Source organism: Fusarium subglutinans (genome assembly GCF_013396075.1).
Source record: "Fusarium subglutinans strain NRRL 66333 chromosome Unknown NRRL66333_c0000266, whole genome shotgun sequence".
NCBI lineage: Eukaryota > Fungi > Ascomycota > Sordariomycetes > Hypocreales > Nectriaceae > Fusarium > Fusarium subglutinans.
The window spans coordinates 1-22901 of NW_023502329.1; the positions used below are offsets into that span (position 1 = coordinate 1).

At 46.3% G+C, this 22901-nt stretch overlaps 7 protein-coding genes across 7 annotated transcripts; 2 read left to right on the forward strand and 5 right to left on the reverse strand.

Annotated features, from left to right (window-relative positions):
* Positions 1 to 1315: 1315 nt before the first annotated feature.
* Positions 1316 to 2496, reverse strand: FSUBG_12387 (uncharacterized protein; the record flags this gene model as incomplete). Its single annotated transcript, XM_036677169.1, has 3 exons — positions 1316 to 1319; positions 1372 to 2353; positions 2418 to 2496. 3 exons carry the CDS (start codon positions 2494 to 2496, stop codon positions 1316 to 1318), a joined length of 1065 nt encoding a protein of 354 aa, XP_036532123.1.
* A 2029-nt stretch (positions 2497 to 4525) lies between these two features.
* Positions 4526 to 4873, forward strand: FSUBG_12388 (het domain protein; the record flags this gene model as incomplete). Its single annotated transcript, XM_036677170.1, has 2 exons — positions 4526 to 4681; positions 4772 to 4873. The coding sequence occupies 2 exons, from the start codon at positions 4526 to 4528 to the stop codon at positions 4871 to 4873; spliced, it is 258 nt and encodes an 85-aa protein (XP_036532124.1).
* A 613-nt stretch (positions 4874 to 5486) lies between these two features.
* FSUBG_12389 (dead deah box helicase) lies at positions 5487 to 11208 on the reverse strand (the record flags this gene model as incomplete). The annotated part of the gene is made up of 7 exons (XM_036677171.1): positions 5487 to 5563; positions 5654 to 7158; positions 7242 to 8054; positions 8146 to 9148; positions 9216 to 10518; positions 10571 to 10980; positions 11037 to 11208. The coding sequence occupies 7 exons, from the start codon at positions 11206 to 11208 to the stop codon at positions 5487 to 5489; spliced, it is 5283 nt and encodes a 1760-aa protein (XP_036532125.1).
* A 2916-nt stretch (positions 11209 to 14124) lies between these two features.
* FSUBG_12390 (uncharacterized protein) lies at positions 14125 to 15025 on the reverse strand (the record flags this gene model as incomplete). Its single annotated transcript, XM_036677173.1, has 2 exons — positions 14125 to 14901; positions 14957 to 15025. The coding sequence occupies 2 exons, from the start codon at positions 15023 to 15025 to the stop codon at positions 14125 to 14127; spliced, it is 846 nt and encodes a 281-aa protein (XP_036532126.1).
* A 254-nt stretch (positions 15026 to 15279) lies between these two features.
* On the forward strand, positions 15280 to 17115 carry FSUBG_12391 (STE kinase; the record flags this gene model as incomplete). The annotated part of the gene is made up of 3 exons (XM_036677174.1): positions 15280 to 16427; positions 16478 to 16842; positions 16964 to 17115. 3 exons carry the CDS (start codon positions 15280 to 15282, stop codon positions 17113 to 17115), a joined length of 1665 nt encoding a protein of 554 aa, XP_036532127.1.
* An 824-nt stretch (positions 17116 to 17939) lies between these two features.
* FSUBG_12392 (uncharacterized protein) lies at positions 17940 to 18569 on the reverse strand (the record flags this gene model as incomplete). The annotated part of the gene is made up of 1 exon (XM_036677175.1): positions 17940 to 18569. The coding sequence occupies one exon, from the start codon at positions 18567 to 18569 to the stop codon at positions 17940 to 17942; it is 630 nt and encodes a 209-aa protein (XP_036532128.1).
* Positions 18570 to 19338: 769 nt separating this feature from the next.
* FSUBG_12393 (uncharacterized protein) lies at positions 19339 to 21545 on the reverse strand (the record flags this gene model as incomplete). The annotated part of the gene is made up of 8 exons (XM_036677176.1): positions 19339 to 19569; positions 19618 to 19666; positions 19723 to 20374; positions 20433 to 20447; positions 20665 to 20837; positions 20890 to 21016; positions 21287 to 21411; positions 21454 to 21545. 8 exons carry the CDS (start codon positions 21543 to 21545, stop codon positions 19339 to 19341), a joined length of 1464 nt encoding a protein of 487 aa, XP_036532129.1.
* Between the last annotated feature and the right edge of the window lie 1356 nt (positions 21546 to 22901).

The following is a 22901-nucleotide window of genomic DNA, read 5'->3' on the forward strand; positions in this document are numbered from 1 at the left end:
TATACTATAAAATAATAAAAATAAAGCTATTAAGAGTTATAAATACTATAAGGAAGTATTATATTATAAAGAAAATGCTTATAAAGTACTATAATAGTCTTACCTATATTATTAAGTTTAAAAAGATCCTATAGTTTAATTTATATAATATTAATAAGACTAGGGTGTAATTAAAGGAAACTAATAGTAAGACTATAGTTAGGACTATTATAACTTTTGGTTTAAAGTATATTAAGTTAGATAATTTAACCTAGAGCTTGGTTTTAAAGTCTATATTAGTAAACAGTTAGTATCTAACCCTAACTATTATTTTTACTAGTAAAAACCTTTAAGGATAGTAGTTTCTAAGCATTTTTCCTAATTAAAAATATACTATAAGTCTTTTAGGTTAGTTTAATACTAATATTTTCTTTAAATAGTTTATAGAGGTATTTATACCTAAGATTATATTATTAGACCTGTCTTAATAAAGACTTTTAGTCCTAAACTAGTATAAGTTATATATAATAGTAAAACTAATAAAAAAGGCTTAATTAAATAAGATTTAGCTCTTTTAGTTACCCTTATATTCTTTATATATTATATAGCTACTTAATGTTACTATATTTAGGCTATTAAAACAGTACTATTACTAGTTAACCCGATTTTAAGCCTTATATAAAGTAATATTACTATATTAGTAATAACTATTCCTAAAAGCTTATAAAAAGGCTTCTTAAAAAGCCCTGACTTAGAGGAATATTTTAAGTAGCTTCTTAGCTACTAGTCTCTTTTTAATAAATATTAAAAAGGCTTTAAAGTTATTAAAGCCTAAGGAGAAGAAATGCTAGTTATTTAAGGGGCCTATAATACTAAGGAAGTAGCAGGTAGTTAAGGAGACCTTATAGGGAATACCTTAAGGAAGTTAAGATATTAAAAAATAGCTTTAAGAGGCTTAAAAGAATAGAATTCCCTTAATCTATAACTTTAATTATATTATAAGGAAGGCAATAAAGTCTATTAACTAGAAGAATAGTTAAATATAATACCTAGAAAAGGAAAAAGCTATACTTAAAGTATTAGTAGTAGTAAAAGCCTCTATAGGCTAAGTCTCTATTTAATTTAACCTAAACTAAGCTTTTCTTATAATTAAACAGATTATTATAATATAAGATTAAGCTAAGAAGAATATATTATATTAAGTTAAAGAAAATATATAAAAACTATATAAAAAAAAGCTACTAAAAATACTAATAGTAAAGAGGACATTCTTTAATTAGTATTTAAAATCTTAGAATAATTAAATAAATACTTATTGCTATGTAATTAATTAAAGTTATCTATAGATTATATTATAAGGTTATTACAGGTATGCGGGGTCGGGGGGTATACGGGGTAGTGGTGAAATATATTAGACAAGAGTAGTCACGCTTTGAATATTCCTCAACGATGCCCATCCAACCCCAAACCCTGAAGTTCTTTTCCATGAAGGTCTCGGAGGGATATGGAGACGGGGAAAATGCTGTATCGAGATTATCGTCCAGGCCATCTGCCATTGGGTAGTAATAGCCGCCATCTACAGAATTCTTTTCTTGCTGGCATGTCCACTTGATCTGTCGAGAGCCAAAGCTGATGACCCGCGATGACACGAGATGTTCCTGAAATGTCCAGATTCGCATATGCACAGGATCCTTGTCTGTAGAACCGTCTAAGTCCATTTCCGACAAGAGCAAGGATCCTTGAGTCTCGTGGCCATCAACTTTCCACTTGTAAGGCAACTCAAAGATCGAGCCGTAACACCGATCAACCATTCTAGATTGTAGAAATCCCTCATCACCGTCCGAAGCACTTGCAGCTGAAATTAGGATGTCTGCTTGCTTGTAGAACTCTGACATTGAGTTAACTTGATGGTGTGCATCGTCCTCGTCATCTTGAATGATGCAGAAAGCATCCAGCCAAAGATATTCAAGACCGATCTGTCGCGTGACTTCAATGAGGTTCTGAATAGTTTTTGGTAGGCCTATGACTTCGATCCCTGAAGCCATTCTGTAGCCTATGTTTTCCTTGGTCGTTTGAGTTCGTTTTATTGCGTCCTTCTTTGAGCCGTTGCCCCATACATAACTAGCAATAGCAAAGGATACTCTAGCATCCTCGTTTGCTTCCAACAACCCAATAACGGGGTCACCGAGTTGACCTACATCCAGTAGTCGCTTCGGCATAGCCAGGTTTTGTTGATTCTCTCTGGCGCGTTTTTTGCATTTGGCATGACGGCGTCGGCATCTGTGCAACCGCTCTTTTATCCATGTGAAGCTTTCGGCCGAGCCAGGATGGAGATTGAAAGGCGAACCCTCAACAAATTTAGCAGCAAGATCATCTATTGGTTTAGTTAGCATGACAGATCATATCCTTTTTTCGTCTTGAACTAAATAGTTGTTCACCTTTTGGGACGAAAGCGAATAGCATCTCCTCTTCCTCATCTTCCTCGTAACCCTTGACTTGATTATCTTCTGGCTTCATTTCCCATTTGAAGCCAAGGCCCAGCAATATATCACTATTGGTCCAAGTCTGCGGTTTTAAGATCAAGTCGTGACGTGTTCAACAAGCCGGATATGAGATACGGTCGAACTTTGTTTGTAAAGTCTGGAAGAGCAGGCAGCCCGAGGAAGCCATCTCTGCCACTTTGGTGTAGGAAAACTTGCCTGTAGTATTACCATAGGTCGATGTATTATGGATCAGCAGCTTCTGGCAACAAATACAAGAGTGTGCCTGCAGCGCAGTAACTTTAGATTTAAAGCTTAGTAGATCTTGTTCCATTGTAAATAAGAGTATCTAACGATGTTTAGCCGTGCTCCGAAGATGAACGGTAAAGATAGCTCTCGTAACTCACTGTAAAGAATTATTACGACTGGTCTTATGTATATAACCTGATTATAGGCTAGAGGAATTAAATGTAGGCCGCAGGGCTTTTGCTTTCTGTTTCACTTGGGGCTATTTAACGAGAGAACGCTGCAGAAAAGGCTTGAGTGGAAAATTCCCTCGCTTATATACAATCCCAATTGCTGAGAAGTCAGCCTGCCGATACGAGCGGGGTAAGGCAGAATTACTTAACAAGATCAGAATTTATACGTGGCACCTTAAGCAACCAAATATTTGCTGTTGACACTCACCCTGACCTAAAATGTAACCTTGAAATGATGAGGGGGGTCTCGTATTTATTGGGTGCTTGCACTGCCCTATACTGTATTGATATCCAGTAAACACACAGCTGCGATCATGGTTACTGACATGGCCTAGGACCCCGGCCGCTTCTGGCCTTTTCTTTATTAGTAATATGGACTGTATTAATTGAAGCGACAAAAGCTGATTCGCGTAGATGCATTTAGTTCCTTTCAAATCCAGTCGATCACTTATCCCAGTTAGCTTCAAGTTGGACTATCAGCCATCTTTTATCTTGTCAGCAATATCTCAAGCCTTAATGCTTCTCAATCTAGAGGTTACATTACTTCGTTAATACCTCAAATTGCCTTACCGACGATTGCCCCGACAGCAGCTCATCCCTCCGCACTACTATGATTTCACATTGAAATGGCAAGTATCAGAGTCAAGTCACGCCCAGATCGTAAGCATACTGCATTTCTATATCACTCTCATGGCTATGTAACACTGCTAATATATTAGATGCAATCCAATAAACAGCCAAACGGTTTATAAATATGCCAGATTTTTATACTAAGAAAAATCCAAAACACTAGATTTAGAATGATATTTAATATTTAATATGTGATGGCAGGTCGTCGGATCTGCCAGGCCAATTAGCGCGTCCTTGCAGCCTACCTGGTACCTGGCTGGTCTGGGAGGTAAATCTGACCAAGTAAAACGATTTCTCAGATCCTCCGTGAGTGAGCTACCTTCAGCTTAGTATCCAGACTGGCTCAGGGGAAGGTAGCTTCTTAGCTTTTCTATCGCTAGCCCCACAACATTAAACCCGGCCAAGTTGTTTCCAACGTATGGCTCAGAAGGGCACCGATGATTTAATTAGCACAAAGGTGGCTAACACAAAGGCGCCACGGCGAGAGCTCTCTTCGGTGCGGTCTAAATTTGATCGAGATTTATTCCATGTCGTGGGACGCTGTAGCATCATCCCGCAGAGTATCGAAGGGGCGCTGGATCAGTACTCACAATCGACAATATCACATGATCGCGTGCATGATCATACGTTCTTCGACGATACAACGAGTCGGAGCTTGGCTGACTCTGAGTCTCCTACCACAACATCACAGGTAGAAATCATTCACCGTGTTTCGCGCATCGCCGATCGGTCAGATCAATGCTCTTAGATGCTCAGTGCTGAGGCGACCTGGAACCATCTTGTACATTGTCCTCTGCTCAACCTTTTGACCTTCGACGTTTGTGAGGCAAATGAGAGCTTATGGTTGTCACATGCCTCAAAATATATAATCTCCACCGTATACAAGCAGCTTCAACTCTCCCTCCCCCTGTTGTAGGCGTCGTCTGTAATTCCTCCAGGGGCAGAGTAAGTCTTGAAATGTGGCTGACCAACACTACTAGCCTTTTGCTGGAATCCGTTCTGGAGCCTCGTAATGTGCAATACGCTATTCTCTCGCATACGTGGGAGCAAGATGAGGTATCTTTGCAGTACTTTGGCAACCTGGACTTTGCAGGCGAAAAGCCGGGGCCTCAAGTACGCATGGGTTGATATTTGCTGTACTGACTAGACGAGCAGCGCTGAAACAACAGAAGCTATCAACTCCATGTTCGACTGATATAACAGATTCCGGTCTACTTTGGATTCATCTCAGACCTGTCATCAGTCCTAGGCGGAGGTCTCATGCTTGACTGGCTGGCTGGAGGAGGATATCGCTGGTTCAGCTGAGGATGGACACTGCAGGAGCTCATCCCGCCACAAAGGATCCAGTTTTTGGGTAGCGCGTGGCAGCCTCGAGGAGATCGTTTTCCTTTGCGATTGGGAATCTCATAGAAGTCAGGGATAGATATACCTGTTCTTCAGAACAGTGCCTGTCTTTCAAGAAACCCTGTCGCGAGAAAGATGACGTGGGCCTCGGCTGGCAAAACTACCAGTGTGGAGGACATGGCTTATTGTCTGCTGGGCATCTTTAGTATCCACATGCACTTGCCTCCTTTTACATTTCAAGAAGGTGAAGACTAACCATATCCCAGGCCACTGATATACGGCGAAGGAGCCAGGGCGTTTCTTCGACTACAAGAAGAGATATGCAGGGAGAGCACTGATCTGTCACTGTTTGCCTGGAAAGCGAAGTCAGACTCAGACCCAGAGACCTCAAAACAAAGATTCAGAGGGATTCTTGCACCAGAGCCTTCCGAGCTTTCTCATCGCCAAGATGTTCTCGCGTATCACGATTATCTCGATTCAAATTCCGAGTATTTCATGACAAACAATGCACGGCGAATGGAGGCAAAGCTGGGACTTATTGAAGGCCCCGGTTACATCTTGGCACTGAATCGTGTCACTCGTACTGGAAAGCATTTGTCTTCTCCTTTGAAGTGGATTGGTATTGTTGCGGGTACTTTCCTCCCTGAGTCCCTAGTGCCGGTCAAGCACCTATTTTGTAGAATTTGTCTGCGAACTCTGCTTCCAGCAACTCGAACGCCCTTAAGACCTGCATTAATCTACATCCGTTATCAAATTCAGACTGCATAACGACTGGATCTTTGGATGCAGATGAGCCAACAACACTCGAATCGGGCATGGAACCTCCAGACTCAGATGCAGATGCGTCACTCTCATCCTCCCAGCTATCGGGAACCTCAGCAGTAGCCTTAGTCTTTGCTAACGCTTTAGCAATATCCTCGGGTGCTTCATCTGCCTTCTGTACCTCAACCACCTCTGGAATAGCCTCTTTGTCTCCTTCGCTCATGTCACTCATGTTGTCATCACCATCAGTATCCTCCATGTAGAAGCCGCCCCCTGAGTCAATCACGCCCTTGAGGCTGGTCACGATGGTCTTAAGTACGAGGGAAAAGTCCTTAAGATGAAACCACACGTCGCCCCGCTTGATAAGGTTATCGCGCACCAGCACTTTCAAACTCCCGTGTTTGAAAAAGTCATAGAGATAGGCGTTTAGCTCAACAGTGGTATCGATCGGCCAGACTGGGAGGTAAGGGATAGAAGACTCTTCTAGAAATACCCCGTTTCTAACTGTCGAACACAGCTCTTTGATTGAGTCAAAGTCATCCGTGAATCCAGAAAGTGCCACAAACGGGGACCGGATGACCGGTGGAGGGTCGCTTGTCAGACTGCACCCGCTTCCTTTCTCTGGTCCAATCGGAATCTTGGTCAGTGGAAGTGTGCGGTCTGGTAGGTCATGCAAGTGTGCATTGATGTAAGATGATACATAGTCCTTGAAAGTCAAGAGGGTTTCCCGGTTATGCCGAACAAGTAGTTGCTCTGCAGCAACTGGCAGTCGTTTGAGGAAGATATCAGATGAAGAGCTTTCGACGATTTCTAGGGCTTTCGCAGTCTGCTGAATAGGAATTCTGTTGAACAGGTGGCTGAGCACCAACATCATCTCGCGAAGCACTCTCTCACGATCGCAGTCAATGTCGTTGCACAACTTATGAAAGTAGCCACCGCGGAGCAACGAGTGAAATGCAAAGACGGCGTTCTCCGTAAAGTACAAATGACCTACTAATCCCGCGAAGTGAATAGGCACTCCTTTTACCGAGAGAAGGTTTTGGCGTCTCAGGTATTCGATCGAGAAGCGCAGGTGGTGTTTGACTGTCATTTCGGCATCTGGTCCTCCTAGGTATAAGCGAGTTTGTGATAAGAGAGATTTGACCGCGCTGACAGCGAATTCATTGTTGTTCGTTCCACTCAGGAGGACAAATAGACGAAGGACAAGCGTGGTTGAGATTGGGAATTGGCCCTTAAGAGCAGGTAGCCGAGAGGACATGATCTCGTGCACCCGATCTCGGCTGATACCGTTAAAGACGACATTTCCAAGCAAATCGAACCCACGTCTTCCAGCGCGGCCGGACGCCTGGCGATAGTTCTGAGGGGACAGAAACATAGAGTCCCCGCTGAAGACGACTGTCTTGCAGGGCATGTTAATGCCAAGTGCAAGGGTTCCAGTTGCAACGACTAGTCGGATATAGCCCTTCCGGAAGAGTATCTCTACACTACATTCAGTCAGAGACCATTCCTCGCATCTCAGTCCTGGGTCAAGGGTTGAATGTGAGATGGACAAATAGATTGAACTTACATGCGACGGTACTGGAGGTTCATACCGGCGTGATGAACACCCAATCCACGTCGAAGGGCATCGATTAGCCATAGCTGGACTTTCTTCGGATCCAGTCGAAGCAACAAATCGTCAAGGTCTTTCTGCTGCATTATTTTGGCGTCTGCGAAGCTGAAGTGGTCTAAGGGGGCCTCGGGATCGAAACTCTCCCAAGGGCTGGCCTCAACACTCCCCTCCTCCCGGGCGATCTCAAGCTTTGATGGATTCCGTTCCCCACTTTCTGAGCGTTTGGAGAATCGAACCTCGCGGTTATTTCCTTTCTGCCGTTGCCACTGTTCAAAGTCGCGGAGTTTCTTCTTCCAGGTAGTGTCACTTCCCTTGAACGCCTGTTCGGCGTCGTTCAGTTTACAGGAGATGCTTCTGACAGCTTTTTCGCACTCGGAGCGGTCGTAGTTAAAAACAAGAGCTGGCAAGGCGTCCTGTAAGTGAAGCTCACATGCCAAAGTAAACAGCCTATCAATATGGTCAACGGGATTTGATTGCACGCAGTGTTGGATCTTGGAAGTCCTTTCATTATGTGCTGAAGAGTCAATGCTCTCTTGCAAAACGTAGAAGGGAGATTCGGGGTTCTCCATGGCCTCCTTTAACTTCCTCTTTAGGCGTTTCTCCCATTCCACAATATGAGATTTTTCGATCACCTCTGGCAGGACTATCAGAGGGTCAAGTTCGCTCTGGTTTCCGAGGAGGTCTTTCGTAAAAGTGCTCTGCATGTTGTTCCAAAGAGTGAGGCAGTCTCTAGCCTCCAGAGTGATATCATCTAGCGCTGCAATGTTCCTGTTAAACAGATCGGTCAGTACCTGCCCCCAGCCTCGGCATTAGGGATCAAACTCGCCTGTCTTTAAGGGCTACTATAGGGTGCACAAACTTGAAGTTTGGACTGATGCTGTCACCCTCGTCGAGCCCTGGTACAGGAAGTCTGGAAACCTTTGCGAGCCCATTGAAGCTAAAGTTATGCGGAGGCTCGTAAATGAATTTACGGAGATCAGAGTATCGGACTTCATGCACAACCATCTTAATTCTAAACCCCTTTTGTGCCTGTAATTTGGAAAGCCAGTCCCTAAGCTCGTCAGGGTTTCCAACAGTCGCCGAGAGGGCAATGATAGGACACGGGGCAAGCAACAGCAGCTGTTCCCAGATGATACCATCCTCAGCTTGTCCGATACAGTGAACCTCGTCAAATATGATTCTCTTCACACGCCGTGACCATGCAGTTGGGCTGCTAGCGTTTGTCGGGGCCAGGAGCATGATTTGCAACATGTGAGGCACTGTAACCAAGATTTGGCACCGAGCAGGGTTGTTGATGCGGTAATCACGTGTGTGGATTGCCCAAACGGATTTGCCTTCCTGCGTCCTGAATCGTTTGGAGAACCGGGCCTCGATCTCCGCAGCAATCTGGTTCACGAGGGCCTTTGTGGGAGCGACGTACACCAGGACTCCATCGTCGCTCTTCTCAAGTACTTTCTTCATGGCGTAGAAGGATATGAAGGTTTTTCCTGCAGATGTTGGAGCCACAACTAACAAGCTTTCATCGGCATCAATCGAGTCGAGAATGTCCCGCTGCCAGGCATCTGGTTCAAAGGGCACTCGTCCATCGGGCCGAGAGTCAAATCGCCTATCCATGTAAGGCCCCCCGTGATGAAGCTGAAGAAGTCGATGATCCTGTAAAAGTCTCGGTGCATCTTTCATCATCATCCAAGGTAAGATGGCGAAAGGCAGCTTGCGTTGTGGCCCCTGGATAGTGATCCCCAGCTGGCTTATTGCGAGGGTTCTCATGATTCCTTGGGCGGCACTTGCAACATCTGGCGTACACTTGTCCGATCTCGAAATGACCTTAAGCCAGTTCCATATCATAGATATAAGGTATAGCCCTAAGAACGTTAGTTCCGTTTTTCCAATAACAGAAAAGTCATTCTGATGGCCGAAGTTGGAACTAACCTCTGGAGGAATCCTCATCGACCTGTTTACGCGTCTGGTCCCAGATTCTCCGAAGTATGTGACAAAGATACAGTAAGACTTCTGGCTTAACAGAAATATGGCTTCCTGGGGATCCATCAGATAGAAAATCCAGAGCCTTGAGATATTGCTTAACTGGACTACCAGTGTTCTCAATTTCGGCACATTTTATGGCCCAGAGGTGCAAGGCATCGTTTTGCTTTGCTATCGCTTTCTTCTCATTCAGCGCACAGGCAGCTAGGAGTGCCTTCTGTTTACCACCTCTGAGACCTTGATTGCCTACCTTTGCCTGCCTTCTACCGTTTGTGTCTGCATCCAACCCAGCGTGAGCCGACTTTTGCTTGGTGAGTGCGCCCACAACAATAGTTTCTCGGCTGAAAACCTTTCCAACCGAGTTGCTGAGACTCGCTGCGTACAAAATTACATCTGCCATTTGTCTTTGATGTCTCCTGCGCCTAAGATTCTCCAGCCAGACGGGGACATTGTCACGTGTCATCCTTGTACTAGTGGTGATTGGTTTGTAAGCATGCCAGTGACGAAGATCTTGGAACACAACCTCAGCAACAGGATCGACATCATCTACCACTTCTTTGACCCAGACATCCTCGAGGAACTCATTTAGTACGGGGTGATCGAACGACAAAACAGTGGGAGTCGAGTGAGGTGGTATAGGAGGTAGGTTACTCTCTGATGCTTTGAGAGCCATGAAAAGGCCTCGACCATCCATGCTCCTGTGCCCAAAAGCGGTTGCCGAAAGAACTTTTGCTCGGTCAACAATGGGCATAGGAAACTCGGATCCATCCCGTATCGATTGGAGAATGTAAAAGAATATACGGCCATCGAAGAGATCAAATAAATCCCACTCGGCTTGCCTTGTCACAGCATATCCATTCTCTGCCAGATTTTGGGATGCAGTGCAAAAGAGTTGTACAAAACCAGTGTCGTAGTTATCAACAACGTGTTTCGAAAATCTCTCTGGGTGGATATTTCGGTTTTGGAGATGGCAGGCTCTAAGAGCAGCCATGTGAAGAAGCAGCGCCTCCACAAGCTCGAGGTCAACGCCAGATATCTCACCTTCCTTCGAGGATTGTTCAAGGAAAACGCGGCAAAAGACGGCAGCGAACTTTTCTCTTGCTGAAAGGTCCGAGCTTTCAATTGAGAGTCTCAGCGTCTCGTCAAGTACTTTCTGGGACAAGTCCGCCGATGGCTTCGTCTCACACGTGGGAGTGTCGATATAGAGATCTGGCAGCATACCCTTCGAACCACTCAGGAGAGGCATGAAAATCTGAACCCATTAGCATTGACACAACCTTAGGATTCAAGTCAATCGGGCTTACTTTTGAACTCTTCCATGAAATCGAGTTGATGAGGGCCACATTTCTCCCGCTGCTTATGACTTTCCATATAAGATGTCGAAGGCGAACAGACTGGTCTAGGCTGACTCCCCTTCCATCATCACAGAGCATGAAATGTACTGCATTGTTAGCGAGATACGCTCTACACTCTTGACTGTCAAAGGAATCAAATTCCAGGATCTCGAAGTCGGCGATGCCTCGGGTAAGGTGCTGGATGAGAATCCGGCGTGTAAGCTTGTACTTGTAAGGATGTTTCGAGCCGGCGCTACCCTCAGACGCGCAGACATTTTCAAAGTCACGAAAGAACACTATATCAAAGTTGCAGTCCCCATTCTTTAGATTTACGAGGAACTTCTCCACGGCTTGAATGGCGTGCAACAACTGGAAGCCTTCTACAATGGTTTGTCAGGCGCTATCTCACAAACTCCAGCGAAATGGAAGGACTTACTGTCAAAATCAACTCTGGCCTCGATGAGGCAATACTGCATCAAAGCCTCTCCATGGATTAGGAATAGCTCTCGGCCTGCAAAGTCTCCCACAATATCGACTGTGAGCGGCTGTAAGCCTTTGTACCAGTTCAAAAGCGCCTCCTCGGATGGCTTCTTATCTGTTGAAGCCATGAGGATACCTTCAGCTGTTGCAGCTTGGTATTTCTTTCTCTACAATTAATAAATGTACGAGAAGTGGCGATTTCTAAAGTTGTAAGCGAATGACGGGTAGATGCAATTCAGGGAGGAGGGGATAGCATTTATCCCAGGAGGCCCACCAGGAGGCCCACCACAGGGAGACAACACATACCAAGACGCTAAGATCTTCTCCCCCTTGTCCTGCAGACGCGCGACGCTGTGTGTAAAAAGATAAAACCAGACTAGCTCATATCAAATTGCACCCGCTTGCTTTCAGCTGTAAACATCCTCTTCTATTCTTAGTTGTCGTGCACCCCTCTCTCTTTCTCTCCACCTTATTTCCTGTGTCCATGCTCTGGCGACTTGTCTTTTCCATGTCGATCAATCGCCTGTGGTTAATTCACTTACGTATGCAAATGCGTTTTTTACTTTCTTATGATAACCACTTACTTTCTGAAGAATTATCTCTAAAGTTCCTTTCTATGTGTATAGATCCATGCTATCAAATGCCTAGCAGAGTATAGCGGACTTACCTAAGAGTCATTCTTACTACTAACCTTCTTGGTGTATCATTATTTGTAAACCATCACCCAGCAGAGGTAGATAAGTAACTGATGCAGCCTCTTTCATACCCTGCCCCTGGTTTGGTATATCTCATTTGCTCCGAAATTGGAATTTGTGGCCCTTCCATAGAGCCCCATCATTCAGTGGTCAACTTCTAATACGATTTACCCTCTAAAATGGACCCAAGTTCCAAATACGGCAATACTAACATGATTCTGGCTTCAACCGTCAAGGCGTTACTCTGTGATGTTCTCCTTGATTGGTTAGATCAAGCCGACTGCATAATTGGCTGGTTCAATTTGACCTTCACCTTAATTGAGGCTCTTTCAACCAAAGCTGGAATGTTCGTTGTGGCTACTCCACGCTTTGCACGATACCAGTGTGATGTCGATTGAAGATTCATTCTTGGGCTCACCTCGACGGAATTAGCTGAGCATCGCACTTCTCAGCTTCCTAATGCTTTCTCAATTGACTGTTACTTGAGTCTATGCGGCACCTGATGCTTGCCCCACGCGCCATATCTCGTTATCGCTCTCTAATTTCTGCACCTGTGAGTGCCTGTGTCTTGGGAATGAGGCCTCCTAACACCCCGGTCTATGCTGATGTGGCAAATGAACTCTACAAAGGGCATGGACTGCGAGCAGCAGATAGCGAGTTGAACTTCTTCTGATAGGGTCGATTGCTAGCCTGCATATGCAGTCATCCCATTTAGCATTGCTAGAGCATTTATGATCAGAGAGAAGAGGAGAGTACTCCGTGTGATGATAACCAAAAACGTAGGAAGCTGGAACTGAGTCCTTGGGGAACTAAATCAAACGACCTCAATACACCAAGATTCGCTGCCATTTCCCCCACCGAGGGGTCATCTTTTGTTTTTCCCCTTAGTTGGTGTCCTAACTTTGGTTATATCAGAAGTTTTTTTTCGCTGAATTTCTGATTGGTTACAAAACCATATGGAAAGACAGCATGTTGGCGTGTCGTTTTCTCCTACGGCTCATGACATAGTAGGCAGCAATGCATGCCATGCCAGGTCGTGTCACCCGCCTGATAAGAAACTGGAGCAACGGAGGAGGTCCAGAGGTGTAATGGACGCAGCAACAAGGAAAGGTCTAGCACGCGTGAAGCAACTGGACGAGCCAGGATGAAAAGGTTACTGGTTTTTCTGGTCGGGTTTTTCTGGTCGGGAGAAGTGTCCGGCGCTCTATTGGTGGTGTGGAGTTACCCCATCCAGTTATCTGTGCTGGATCCCCACACAACTGGTATAAGTTATTTATAGCATATTTCTGTACCATATAGACCCTTTATCACAAACTGAAATTAGAACCTCCAGCGTGGAAATGGTTCACGGAATGAGGGGAACATTACCGGCGTAGATAGGGTCAAGTGCCAACATTCAGGCTTCATTCACAAAGGGTTGAGGCCTGCAGGCGAGACTGAGGTTACAGTAGACTATAGGTGAGATGAGCCGCTGAAATGCAAATGCAGTGGTTGGCGGAAGAAAAGAAGCTCGGCGAGTAGAAATACGCCCATAAGCACATTCCTCACGTCAATTTCTCTGCTAATTATGTGCGGTGGTGGGTTATAACAGGCCATCCAAAATAACCGGTATTTATCAATTTGCTGGATTGATGTCTCGTGGAGATGTCATAATCTTTTAGCCATTAATCAATCAGTCGCAGCATGGTATCTCAAGATTCACTCAATCTTTGGTAGTCAATGAGAGTCAGTTGAATGGGAGTAGAAAGTGGGTCACAAGCTGATCAAGCACCTCGAGATGCATTAGAAGTGTAATTAATCCAACACGGGAATAGAACAGGGAGCAGAAACGAGCAATTGAGCTTGGGCGTTAAGCAAATAATTTATGACTCTATATTTCCACGCAGGCCACCTCAATGCCTTAGTGCCTAATACAACATAATCCTCCTTGTAACGAAGCTTCCTAGTACTCCTCATCAAGAGCGTTCTTACCAGCATGACATCTCTGTTTAGCGACAGCATGGCGTTTCTAACACTAAACGGGCAGCTACAAGATCTTTGCGTCCTCATCGGGACGCGACAATTGCCCCCATTGACTGGTGTGACGTTCTTCGCAGGGTCTCCAAATGGCCAACCGCACGAGTAACCGAGACGAAAAGACTCAATTTCTTCACGCGCAGGCTCGAGCGAGGCGATCAGGCGGTAGCGAAGCTCTATGTATAGCTGTATAGCTTAATCCGCTCATGTTGATGGTCGGGCTGGAGGGCAATAATAGCTCTAGGTTCAGTATTGAACCCATGGGGAGAAGTCGGAGTGCGCCGCCGCATTATACTCAACTCTTAAAATTAGATCTCATACGCCCGATAACGCTCATCCTGGTGACAATTCCGCTCCTGCAGTCGGAGATTCCTGGCCCCTCCCGAGCTTCGAGTAGCTGTCGAGCTCGGGTGTTGGCTGTTGCACGATGAGAGACTCGGGAGATGACGCCGAGCCAGCTTGTCCTTGTGCATGTTCTCTCTCGGTTGGTGAAGGTGTTTGTGGAGGACTATATGAAGCTTGCGGCTTCAACGATGGGCGAGTTCGTCGATTTGGTCGAGCCCTGGTTGTGTCGCTGGGTTTGGCGACCTTGCGACGAGGCTGATCTTCCTCGTCCTCAGTTTGGTGCTTTCGCTTCTTGTGCATGGCCTGATTCTCAGCCGTGTCTGCTTCAGTAGCATTGCTAGAGGGCTTGGTAGCATGATCGTTCGATGGTAGAAGCACAGACTTGGTACTGTTCGATTCGGCTGCCCTGGCTTTGCGTCTCTTCTCCCTCGCAATCCTTCGCGCCTCTCGCTTAGCTTCAACAGCAACAAAATCTATTCCGGCACTCGCATATACGCGAATCGTAGCCTGGCGCATCGATTCTCGCATTTTTTCGCAGCCTTCATCCTCGGTGTCGTTGTCGGAGCAGCTCAACTCGACCACAGGTTCATCGAAACACAGGGGCTGCAGGCACTTGGGCACTGGGTCGGCTTCGATAGCGCAGAGACGTCGATCAAGTTCCTCGAGGAAATCGGGGTCAGGTGTGGCGAAGCACATGGGTAGAGTAGGCGTCGATGGAAATGTCACCAATTTGGCGCCGAAGGTCGGGACTGGGTCCTCGAGAGGCTTGCGATAGAATCAGTACAGCTCGAACCATCATTTAATATGCTAATATACTTACCCCGTGGTTTTTTTCATAGCTATCGGCCAGGCATTGTCGCCAGCCGCGTTTTCTCTGTCCTGGAAACATTTGCGGCGCTGATTGATGGATGGTGTTGAGGTGAGAAGCGACTGGCCTGACGCCAAATTGACGCGTCGATGGCGGAAGAATAATCGCCCGTTGATCACGCCTTGCCCATACCAGCACGTCATTGGTCACTTCTTTGATCTTCAGATCTTAACCCCAGCTTAGTAACTTACCCTGCACTCGCCAGACCCAGAATCATTTTACCCCTCCAGCAACTGTTTATTTCTAACTCAAGCTCATATGGACAACCCAGAATTATGGATATATCAGATATCCCAAGTAGCCAAGAGACGGCCGAAGACCCTACTTTACCAGGCTCTTCAGCGGAAGGGGCTAGTATTATTCTTACACCAGATAACGCTGAGGCGCGGCTGGCATTTAGTGAAGTTGCCGAGTGGCTACAAGAACAGAGCGAGGATCCTGATGTCCAAGCTGCACGACAACACACACGAAAATGCATGTGGATTTCCTCAAAGCAACAAAATGACCATGAAGTTGGTCGATTACTTAGGCCAGCATCGGAAAACCTGTCATCGTCATCACCAATTTCGTCACCACGGGACCCAAAATCATCATTTCGCACAGACAAGAAAGAGGAGAAGCATCAAGAGCAGTCTAGAATCTGGAAAGGCCATTACTTCATATCGCTCGATCAACCCCCTCGAAATCCGTCAAGAGGATGGGTAGTTGGTTCCTTGAGAAATGGGCCTCATTTGAACGATGTCGTCCTTTGTTTACGTTCGGCTAATGAAAAGCTGTACAAAGTCCGACGCAATCAGGCTATTCTCCAAATTGATGAAATAAGTTTCATATATGTGCAGCCAATGACTGATAGATCTATCACCTTGGTCAACGGAGATAAGATCACCAGGAAACGAGTTTTCAACCACTCATCCGCTAGCCTGGCATTCGGCTCCCTCTGCTACCGCATCCAGTATGCTCGAGGGTCTTACGCCGACGACTACCCCAGCAGAGTCAAGCGTTACTTGGACGAGCACCTCAATATTTCTAAGACTCTGCTGGAGCTATCACTGACACCAACACCATCTGAAAGCAGTCCCATTGTCATCGGACAGTGGACTATCAGCGCAGGCACTGTAGGCAAAGGAGCATCCGGAATGGTCAGCATCGCTTCAAATGACCATGGCCAACGTGTTGCTTTAAAGAGAGTGCAGGTTGGGAGAGATAGGGAGCGCACACGGAAAGTCCAAGCGAAGCTGGAGACACTGGCTACATTATGCCAGAGGAAGAACGAAAGCCGTCTGCTGCGACTTATCGAAGTTATCACGGATGATGTGAGATCATCTAATAGGATAGCGGACGTTTGGTTCGTTCAAGAACCAGCTGCTCAGGACATACTTTCCACCGCACTCACAAGGGGGTTCTTCAAACAAGGTCAAGAAAGGTGAGATCATCGCTGACAGTACAACGTCGCCGCACGAGCTTACCAACCAGGATATCCATCGTCACAACCGTTCTGATAGACATCCTTGGCGCCACAAACTTCCTGCACAAACACCGCTGGATACATGGAGATCTCAAACCCGGCAACATTGGCATCCGTACTTGGACCAGCGAGAGCATATCTGTGGTGCTGCTAGATCTCGACGATGCAGAGGAAAGCCCCTTTCCAGGTAGACATCACCCTGCTCGGCCTGGAACTGGCGGAACGATCGGGTGGCTAGCACCTGAGCGAGAGATGACAGGGTACAACGAGCTGGCTGATATCTGGAGTATCGGCGTAATGGCCATTGAGATGATTTCGGGGCGACATCCGTGGCGACAGGGCAAGAATCCATGGAGGCCTGGCTCTGAGGCTGGTGAGTTGCAGAAAGAGTTTCACGACATGTATGGAGAAGCTATTCATGCTTTAAACAGGCTTCATGATAAGGGTCCGACCTTATTTCCGTTGTGGCAGAGTTGTGCTAACCTTTTTGCTAGCTTTGAGGAACGCCATTATTGGCATGGTGCGGCATCCATATGCTGAGACGTCGACACAACGCCAATCAAGACTTACGGCGAAAGAGGCTCTGAGACTTCTGGGTCATGTTGAAGATGATGAAAACGCTAGCAAGCGACAGAAATGTCTTTGAGATCGATGAAGGCTTTCGGGCGCTGTGACTGGGATCCTAGAGACCGTAAATCTGAAGAGACTAGAACGTAGAGAACTAGAAGACAGAGCACTTCCAAGCTTCAGAGACGCAGGTATCGACCTGACTATCGGTCAGCCTACACTTGGAAATGTTGATAGGCATCAGATGACGAATGAGACTGACTCGAAAGAGACATCTTGCAGCATGACTAAACTCCCCAGTTTTAAATAGACCGTTAGTTAGAAAAGTAACGTTACGGAAGGTGGATGGAACGACGGACGGCGGATCGCTGGAACTGCAATTTCGGGACTTCTGTATAAGGACTGAATACTCTCCAGTTCGCCTCATCAGAGCTTTCATTAGCTCCTCCCACGATTTGCTCAAGTATGAGTTGATGGTGTTGGTCTACAAATGACATGGGGTTCGTCAGTTGCGAATCTTGACTGCCTCTGCGCGGCTTCATCCATGATGCCGACCGCATCGCTTCACTGGGAAATTGTGTACTGTGAGAGACTGATGCAATAAAGAAACCCCTTTTATGAGTTCATGCATCATTGAAGACTAGTTGACAGGCTCTGACTGTAACTATGCATTCACTTAGTATCGTGCGTTTCGCAAAGACTACTGATAAGCCACCGTCCGCCCTCCAACCTAAAGGAGCAGACACTGACTCCATGGGAAATTTCAATACTGCCATCCTGAAGCACGAACGGTGCCCAAACGAAGCCCAGATCACTACAACGCCGTGCCTCGCAGTTAAGAAGCCGCTTCTCAATTGTAGGTCCATTCTGAGCTTGTTGCCGTAAGCGCTCAATGAGTTCCGGCTACATGAACATCTTCGGTGTATGACCATCTTTCGATATCGTAGCCCCCGAACCAGGTAACAGCAGGGCGGGAATGGCCTCCCAGTCTTGAGTTTTGATGCTGTCGAGAAAGTCTTGGAATGGAGCGATGATTTCTGACACTGGACCCGTCTCGACTGACGGCACCGGCTGCTCAGGTGACAGATGCTTCATATCAACAAGTGCTGAAATACGCCATGGGTTTCCGTCGCTCAGGATGTCGTCAGATTTATGGTGCAAGGTGCAGAGGTGAACAGTATGGATGAACTCGCCACGGCCATCCATGGAGGCTGACCAACCCACGAACACAGCAGCTATGTTTTGAGAGACCCATACATCCGCCCGTGGTTCTGCCAATTGATGCTTAAAGCCTGTTGGTCCGGACTCTTGTTGTTTGGCGAGCAATCCACTAACGCGCTCATACATGTCGTCAAAGCGTTCTGTCTTGAGACCACCCATCTCTGGTGGGAAAGGAACTGTGATTAGACCATGCGGCAGGGCGAAACGTTGTCCTTCTTTGAATGGGGGCGGGGAACTGAAATAGTCGTGAAAGCCACGGACGATATCCAAGACTTGCGCCTGCTCGGCATTAAGCTGTGATGAAGACGACATGTTACCAGTTGCCAGTAACTACTAGCAACTTAATGTGAGATTTTTATCTGGCTAGAGCTGAGAGTCAGGTGCCTTTATACTATTCTTTTAGCAAGTAAGCTGACAGGATTTGAAGGATTCTTACTGGCATCGGCGCCGTCAGCTTACTATTGCATTTAGCCTACTACTGTACGCAGTCATCGTGGTATTTCGACGAAATACAATAAATTGGGCCCGTGTACGAATGACATCTTTCCATTTCTATGCAGCACCATATACATATATATGACATGTGAATCGGGCTTCCCCCAGGCTTGGGTCCTTGGGGGTTTTGGTGGAATTCGCGCAGGCAATTAACAGAGGCATTATATTTTTTTCAAAATTTAACCACAACGATGCATCTAGCGATATATATAAAAACCGATAGAGAATAAAGCAGTTAATTGTTTAATCTCCCCATTGAGTCATTCTGGCTTAACTTTAGCTAAAAAGAACACAGGAAAAGAAAGCATCTAACTCTGTGTCGAGACCAAAGCATGATGGCTGCTTACGAAATATGGTTACACCCTGATTGCTTGGTCTAGAGCTCAAACCAATAAACCTGAAGAAACTAGAACACATAAAACTGTAGACGGAGCTCTTTTAAGCATGGAGCCCCCGTGATGGTTAAGTTCAGAGGTGTAAACTTCGACTCGACCCGTGGTGTCGGCCAACCTGGATTTAGACATATTGATAACCACCAGATGAATTATGATGCTGAATCATCAGAATAGTCTGACTGGAGCTATTTCTATTGCAAGACCCACTTTTGACCGACCTTGTGTAGGTTAATGTGAGCCAGCTGCTGATAATTCTTCATCTGTCTCAGTGAATCCAAATCGATGTCCCCATTTTCCATCCTAGCCTTGTCTACTGCACTGATGGCAAACAATACTGGCACTGTCGAGCCTTTCATAATTTCAACCTCTGCTTTCGCTGACTCAACGATAATGCATATCAGAAGAGAGATAGAGAGCGTAACCTGCACACTTAGAAGTGCCAACCATTCCCACCTAACCTGGACGTATACCTCCGAGTTTAATGAAACACCATCGACGTTGGACTGATCAGGAAGGAGTCTGTTCGAGCCGGTATTAGGATATAGCGCAGCAGATAAAGAAGTAGATGAACTTACGTGTTTGTGAGACTGTTAGCCACGTTCGCCGCCATGCCCTCCAGGGCAGTCCACCAAGCTCTCTCTGCCTCCTGAATTTCAAGCGTGGAATTGCCCTTTGCAAGCTTTTGTAGAACCTCTTTGGTGGCTTGTGCTAAGATGTCACTGCCTGATGTATCACGTCTTGGTTCCCCTGCCAGAACGACAGTGTAGCCACTTAGCGATTCGTTTAACTGAGCTGCTATTGTGCTCGTAGTTAGCCGACCAATGGTCCATGTGACGTCGTCTTTGCCTGGTAGTTCCAGATGCACGTATCCACGATAATCATCCCCTTGCAATGCGTGTAACTTTGGGATCTGAGACGCCGACTTGTTCATCCGAACGACATTGTCGACTACTTCAGGATGATAAGTGTCAATACACCAATAGTGAGATACCTCGAGTGCCCGAGGTACGAGATTAGATCCATCCCAATAAATGGCAAAATAATGGAGAATTGATACATCTTGCAGATGCTGATGTACCAGGGTTGGCCCACTGCCAAGGGAAAATGTTGGGGCGCCAGTGAATCTGGCACGACTTTTGCCCGGTTCAGTCCAGACACCATTCGGCAGAGTGATATTAGGATTACCATCATGGAAATTGACATCCGCCTCAATCAGGTGGGTGACATCTGGGGAAAACCTTAGACACAACGAGCAACCGTTTTGGAGGGGTGATATATAACGTACTCGTAACCTCGTAACCTATAGCAAGCGTGCTGAATTCTGGCCATCTGCAGTTGGCTGAGGCACACTTCGGTTCTCTAAAGGGGATCGTTTCGGTCACCAAATTATTGATTCCTCGCCTGACACCTCTTGCAATTGCTGGCTGGTTCACTATGCGTATTTGTCAGACATTTACCAACCAAATGTTGCAGCATATGCGTCGTTAGAAGCCAGTAGTCAGAAGTCGGTGACTTACTGAAAGCATAATTCGACTCATCCTTCCCCCAGCTCTCCCCTAACCTCCATGCCTCTGCACTTCCCTTGCTTCCATCTTGGTCAAATCTAGACGGGTATGTGACGGCAAATTGAGTGATTGTTGAGGTGGCAATCGTGGTACTCAATAGAAATGCAGCGATGATACCAACAACCCTATTTTTGTGAGTAATCGTGCGAACTTGGGTATCTAGGAGGCAGAGCTTACCATCCTTTGGTGTGAGAGAGCAAGCTCAGGCTACCACCTAGGCCTCTTGACGCCTTGTCAAATGCTTCGAAGTCCTTGAGCGGTCGTGGCTGCTTGAACCAAATCCACTTGGCTTGTGCTAAACCTTCTGTTACAGGAATGAGTAATGCGGACCTGCATATGGTGGCTATGCAAGCTAGAACTGTATTCAAAGTGATACCGGAAGGCCAATCAGGCAGAGGCTGATTATTAAATTTCTTCAAGGTCATTGTCAGGGTTATGAGAGCGACGACGCTGACTAAACAGCAAAGCATCTCCTGCCACCAACCCTCGATAATACGCCGCAGGGTGTTTTCCCAACTTACCCTACGTAGAACAGTGGTTTTCGCGCACGGGCTGACTTTCTCTGTCCTGTTACCCCCAACGGCAAAATTATCCTGGTTCGAAGTCGACCTGTGAATTTGGTCGTTGATGGGTACTACACCAACCGCGCTGGCATATTGTTTTCCGTCGAAAGCTTTTGTAGGAGTTTTTGGGTCGTTTCTTTGGTCCAATAGAAGCGGCTCACTTGCAGGTTCAACTGACCTAGACTCAACGGTGGTGGGCCAAGCAACAGCATCGACTGTGTTTATGGGCTTACGCCTGATAGGCGGGGTGCTGTCGCGTTCAGATTCCATGTTATTTTCGTAAAGAGTACCTATGCTACAGAATGTGGCAATGGACTTGGCAGAGGGGCAATGAAATGACTAGGTATTCAGCTCTCGAACCAAGTTCCCTCTTATACCAAATCTAAACGAGCAATTTCTTTTTAGCCGAATTGCCTTCTTGCTTTTGTCTGGAGGCTGAAACGCAACAACCAACACACCTTCCCTATTCAGTAATTTTTAATTTGATCTCTAGAACCCAAGAACACTTGGCCGAAATATGCTTGTTTGTGGAGTAAGATAATGATGTTTCAAAATAATGGGGCCTTCAAGCAGATAATGAACACCAATGAATATCGAGCATCATAGTTAGTAGCCGCCCCTAGTTCAACGTAATCGTTTTCATTCATTATCACCGCTAGAATTTTACCAGTACGGGTAAACTGTAGATTGCCTCTTCTCAACAAGGCTTCAAACACTGTCATTGGGATGCCCTTGGAGTATTTGCTGGTTCCCCTATCCTAAGTCTGTGCCACATTCTTGCATGTGTTGACGACCAACATGCAGTAGCATCGGCGAATTGGTGTAGCCAGCCTAGCCAGCCAACCGGGGTACTTCAGGTGGGAACGGAAAAAGAGATCATCTAAAAATTGATTGTGTTAATTGGGAAATGACACCTCGGCCCATAGCAGAGTAGTTTCGTCCAGACTGATCGTTTCGGATCCGATGACTAGGGTGCCTAGTCAACATGCGATAATGTTGCAAGACTTGACAAACACCTTCAACAAGACATCATTGCTTATTATGGTCACTGGTGACCTGTGTAATCACAGCCAAAAAGTCTAGAAAGGCTCCGTGACTACGCTTCTCAGCCTCCTGTTCCCGGCAAGGTCACTCGCCACCAAGCCACCGTTAACTGCGTTCTGCTTGCACATATTTTACGACTCCCTCTCAGCGCCTATGTGCAGCTACTGAGTTGGAAAGCTATATCCTGGCCAGGAGCTAGGCGGCTCAACTGGAGAGTGACCGGATGCGGTGAGATACAACACGACTCCTCCTTGACAAGAGCTCGGCAATTACGACATTACATGGGTTGATCTTTATATAACTCACGCCACCCTGATCTGGTCCTCTTGTCCCTGCTTAGTACTTTTGCCATCGCTCAACATCTATATGGAGTCCATTGTCGGTATTCCTACTCTCGGACTTTGCCCTTGGCTCGGCCGCCCTTCCACCGGCATTTGATGTAACATAAGTTACTAGAGGCCTACATGGAGTAATGATTGCTTGATTCTCTTTTGTGCTTGCTGTGAAATCTAGGGAAACGTGGGAAGTCGGCTATCCGATAAGATGAACGTAGTGATGAATAGGGTTCAACGATAGTCAACC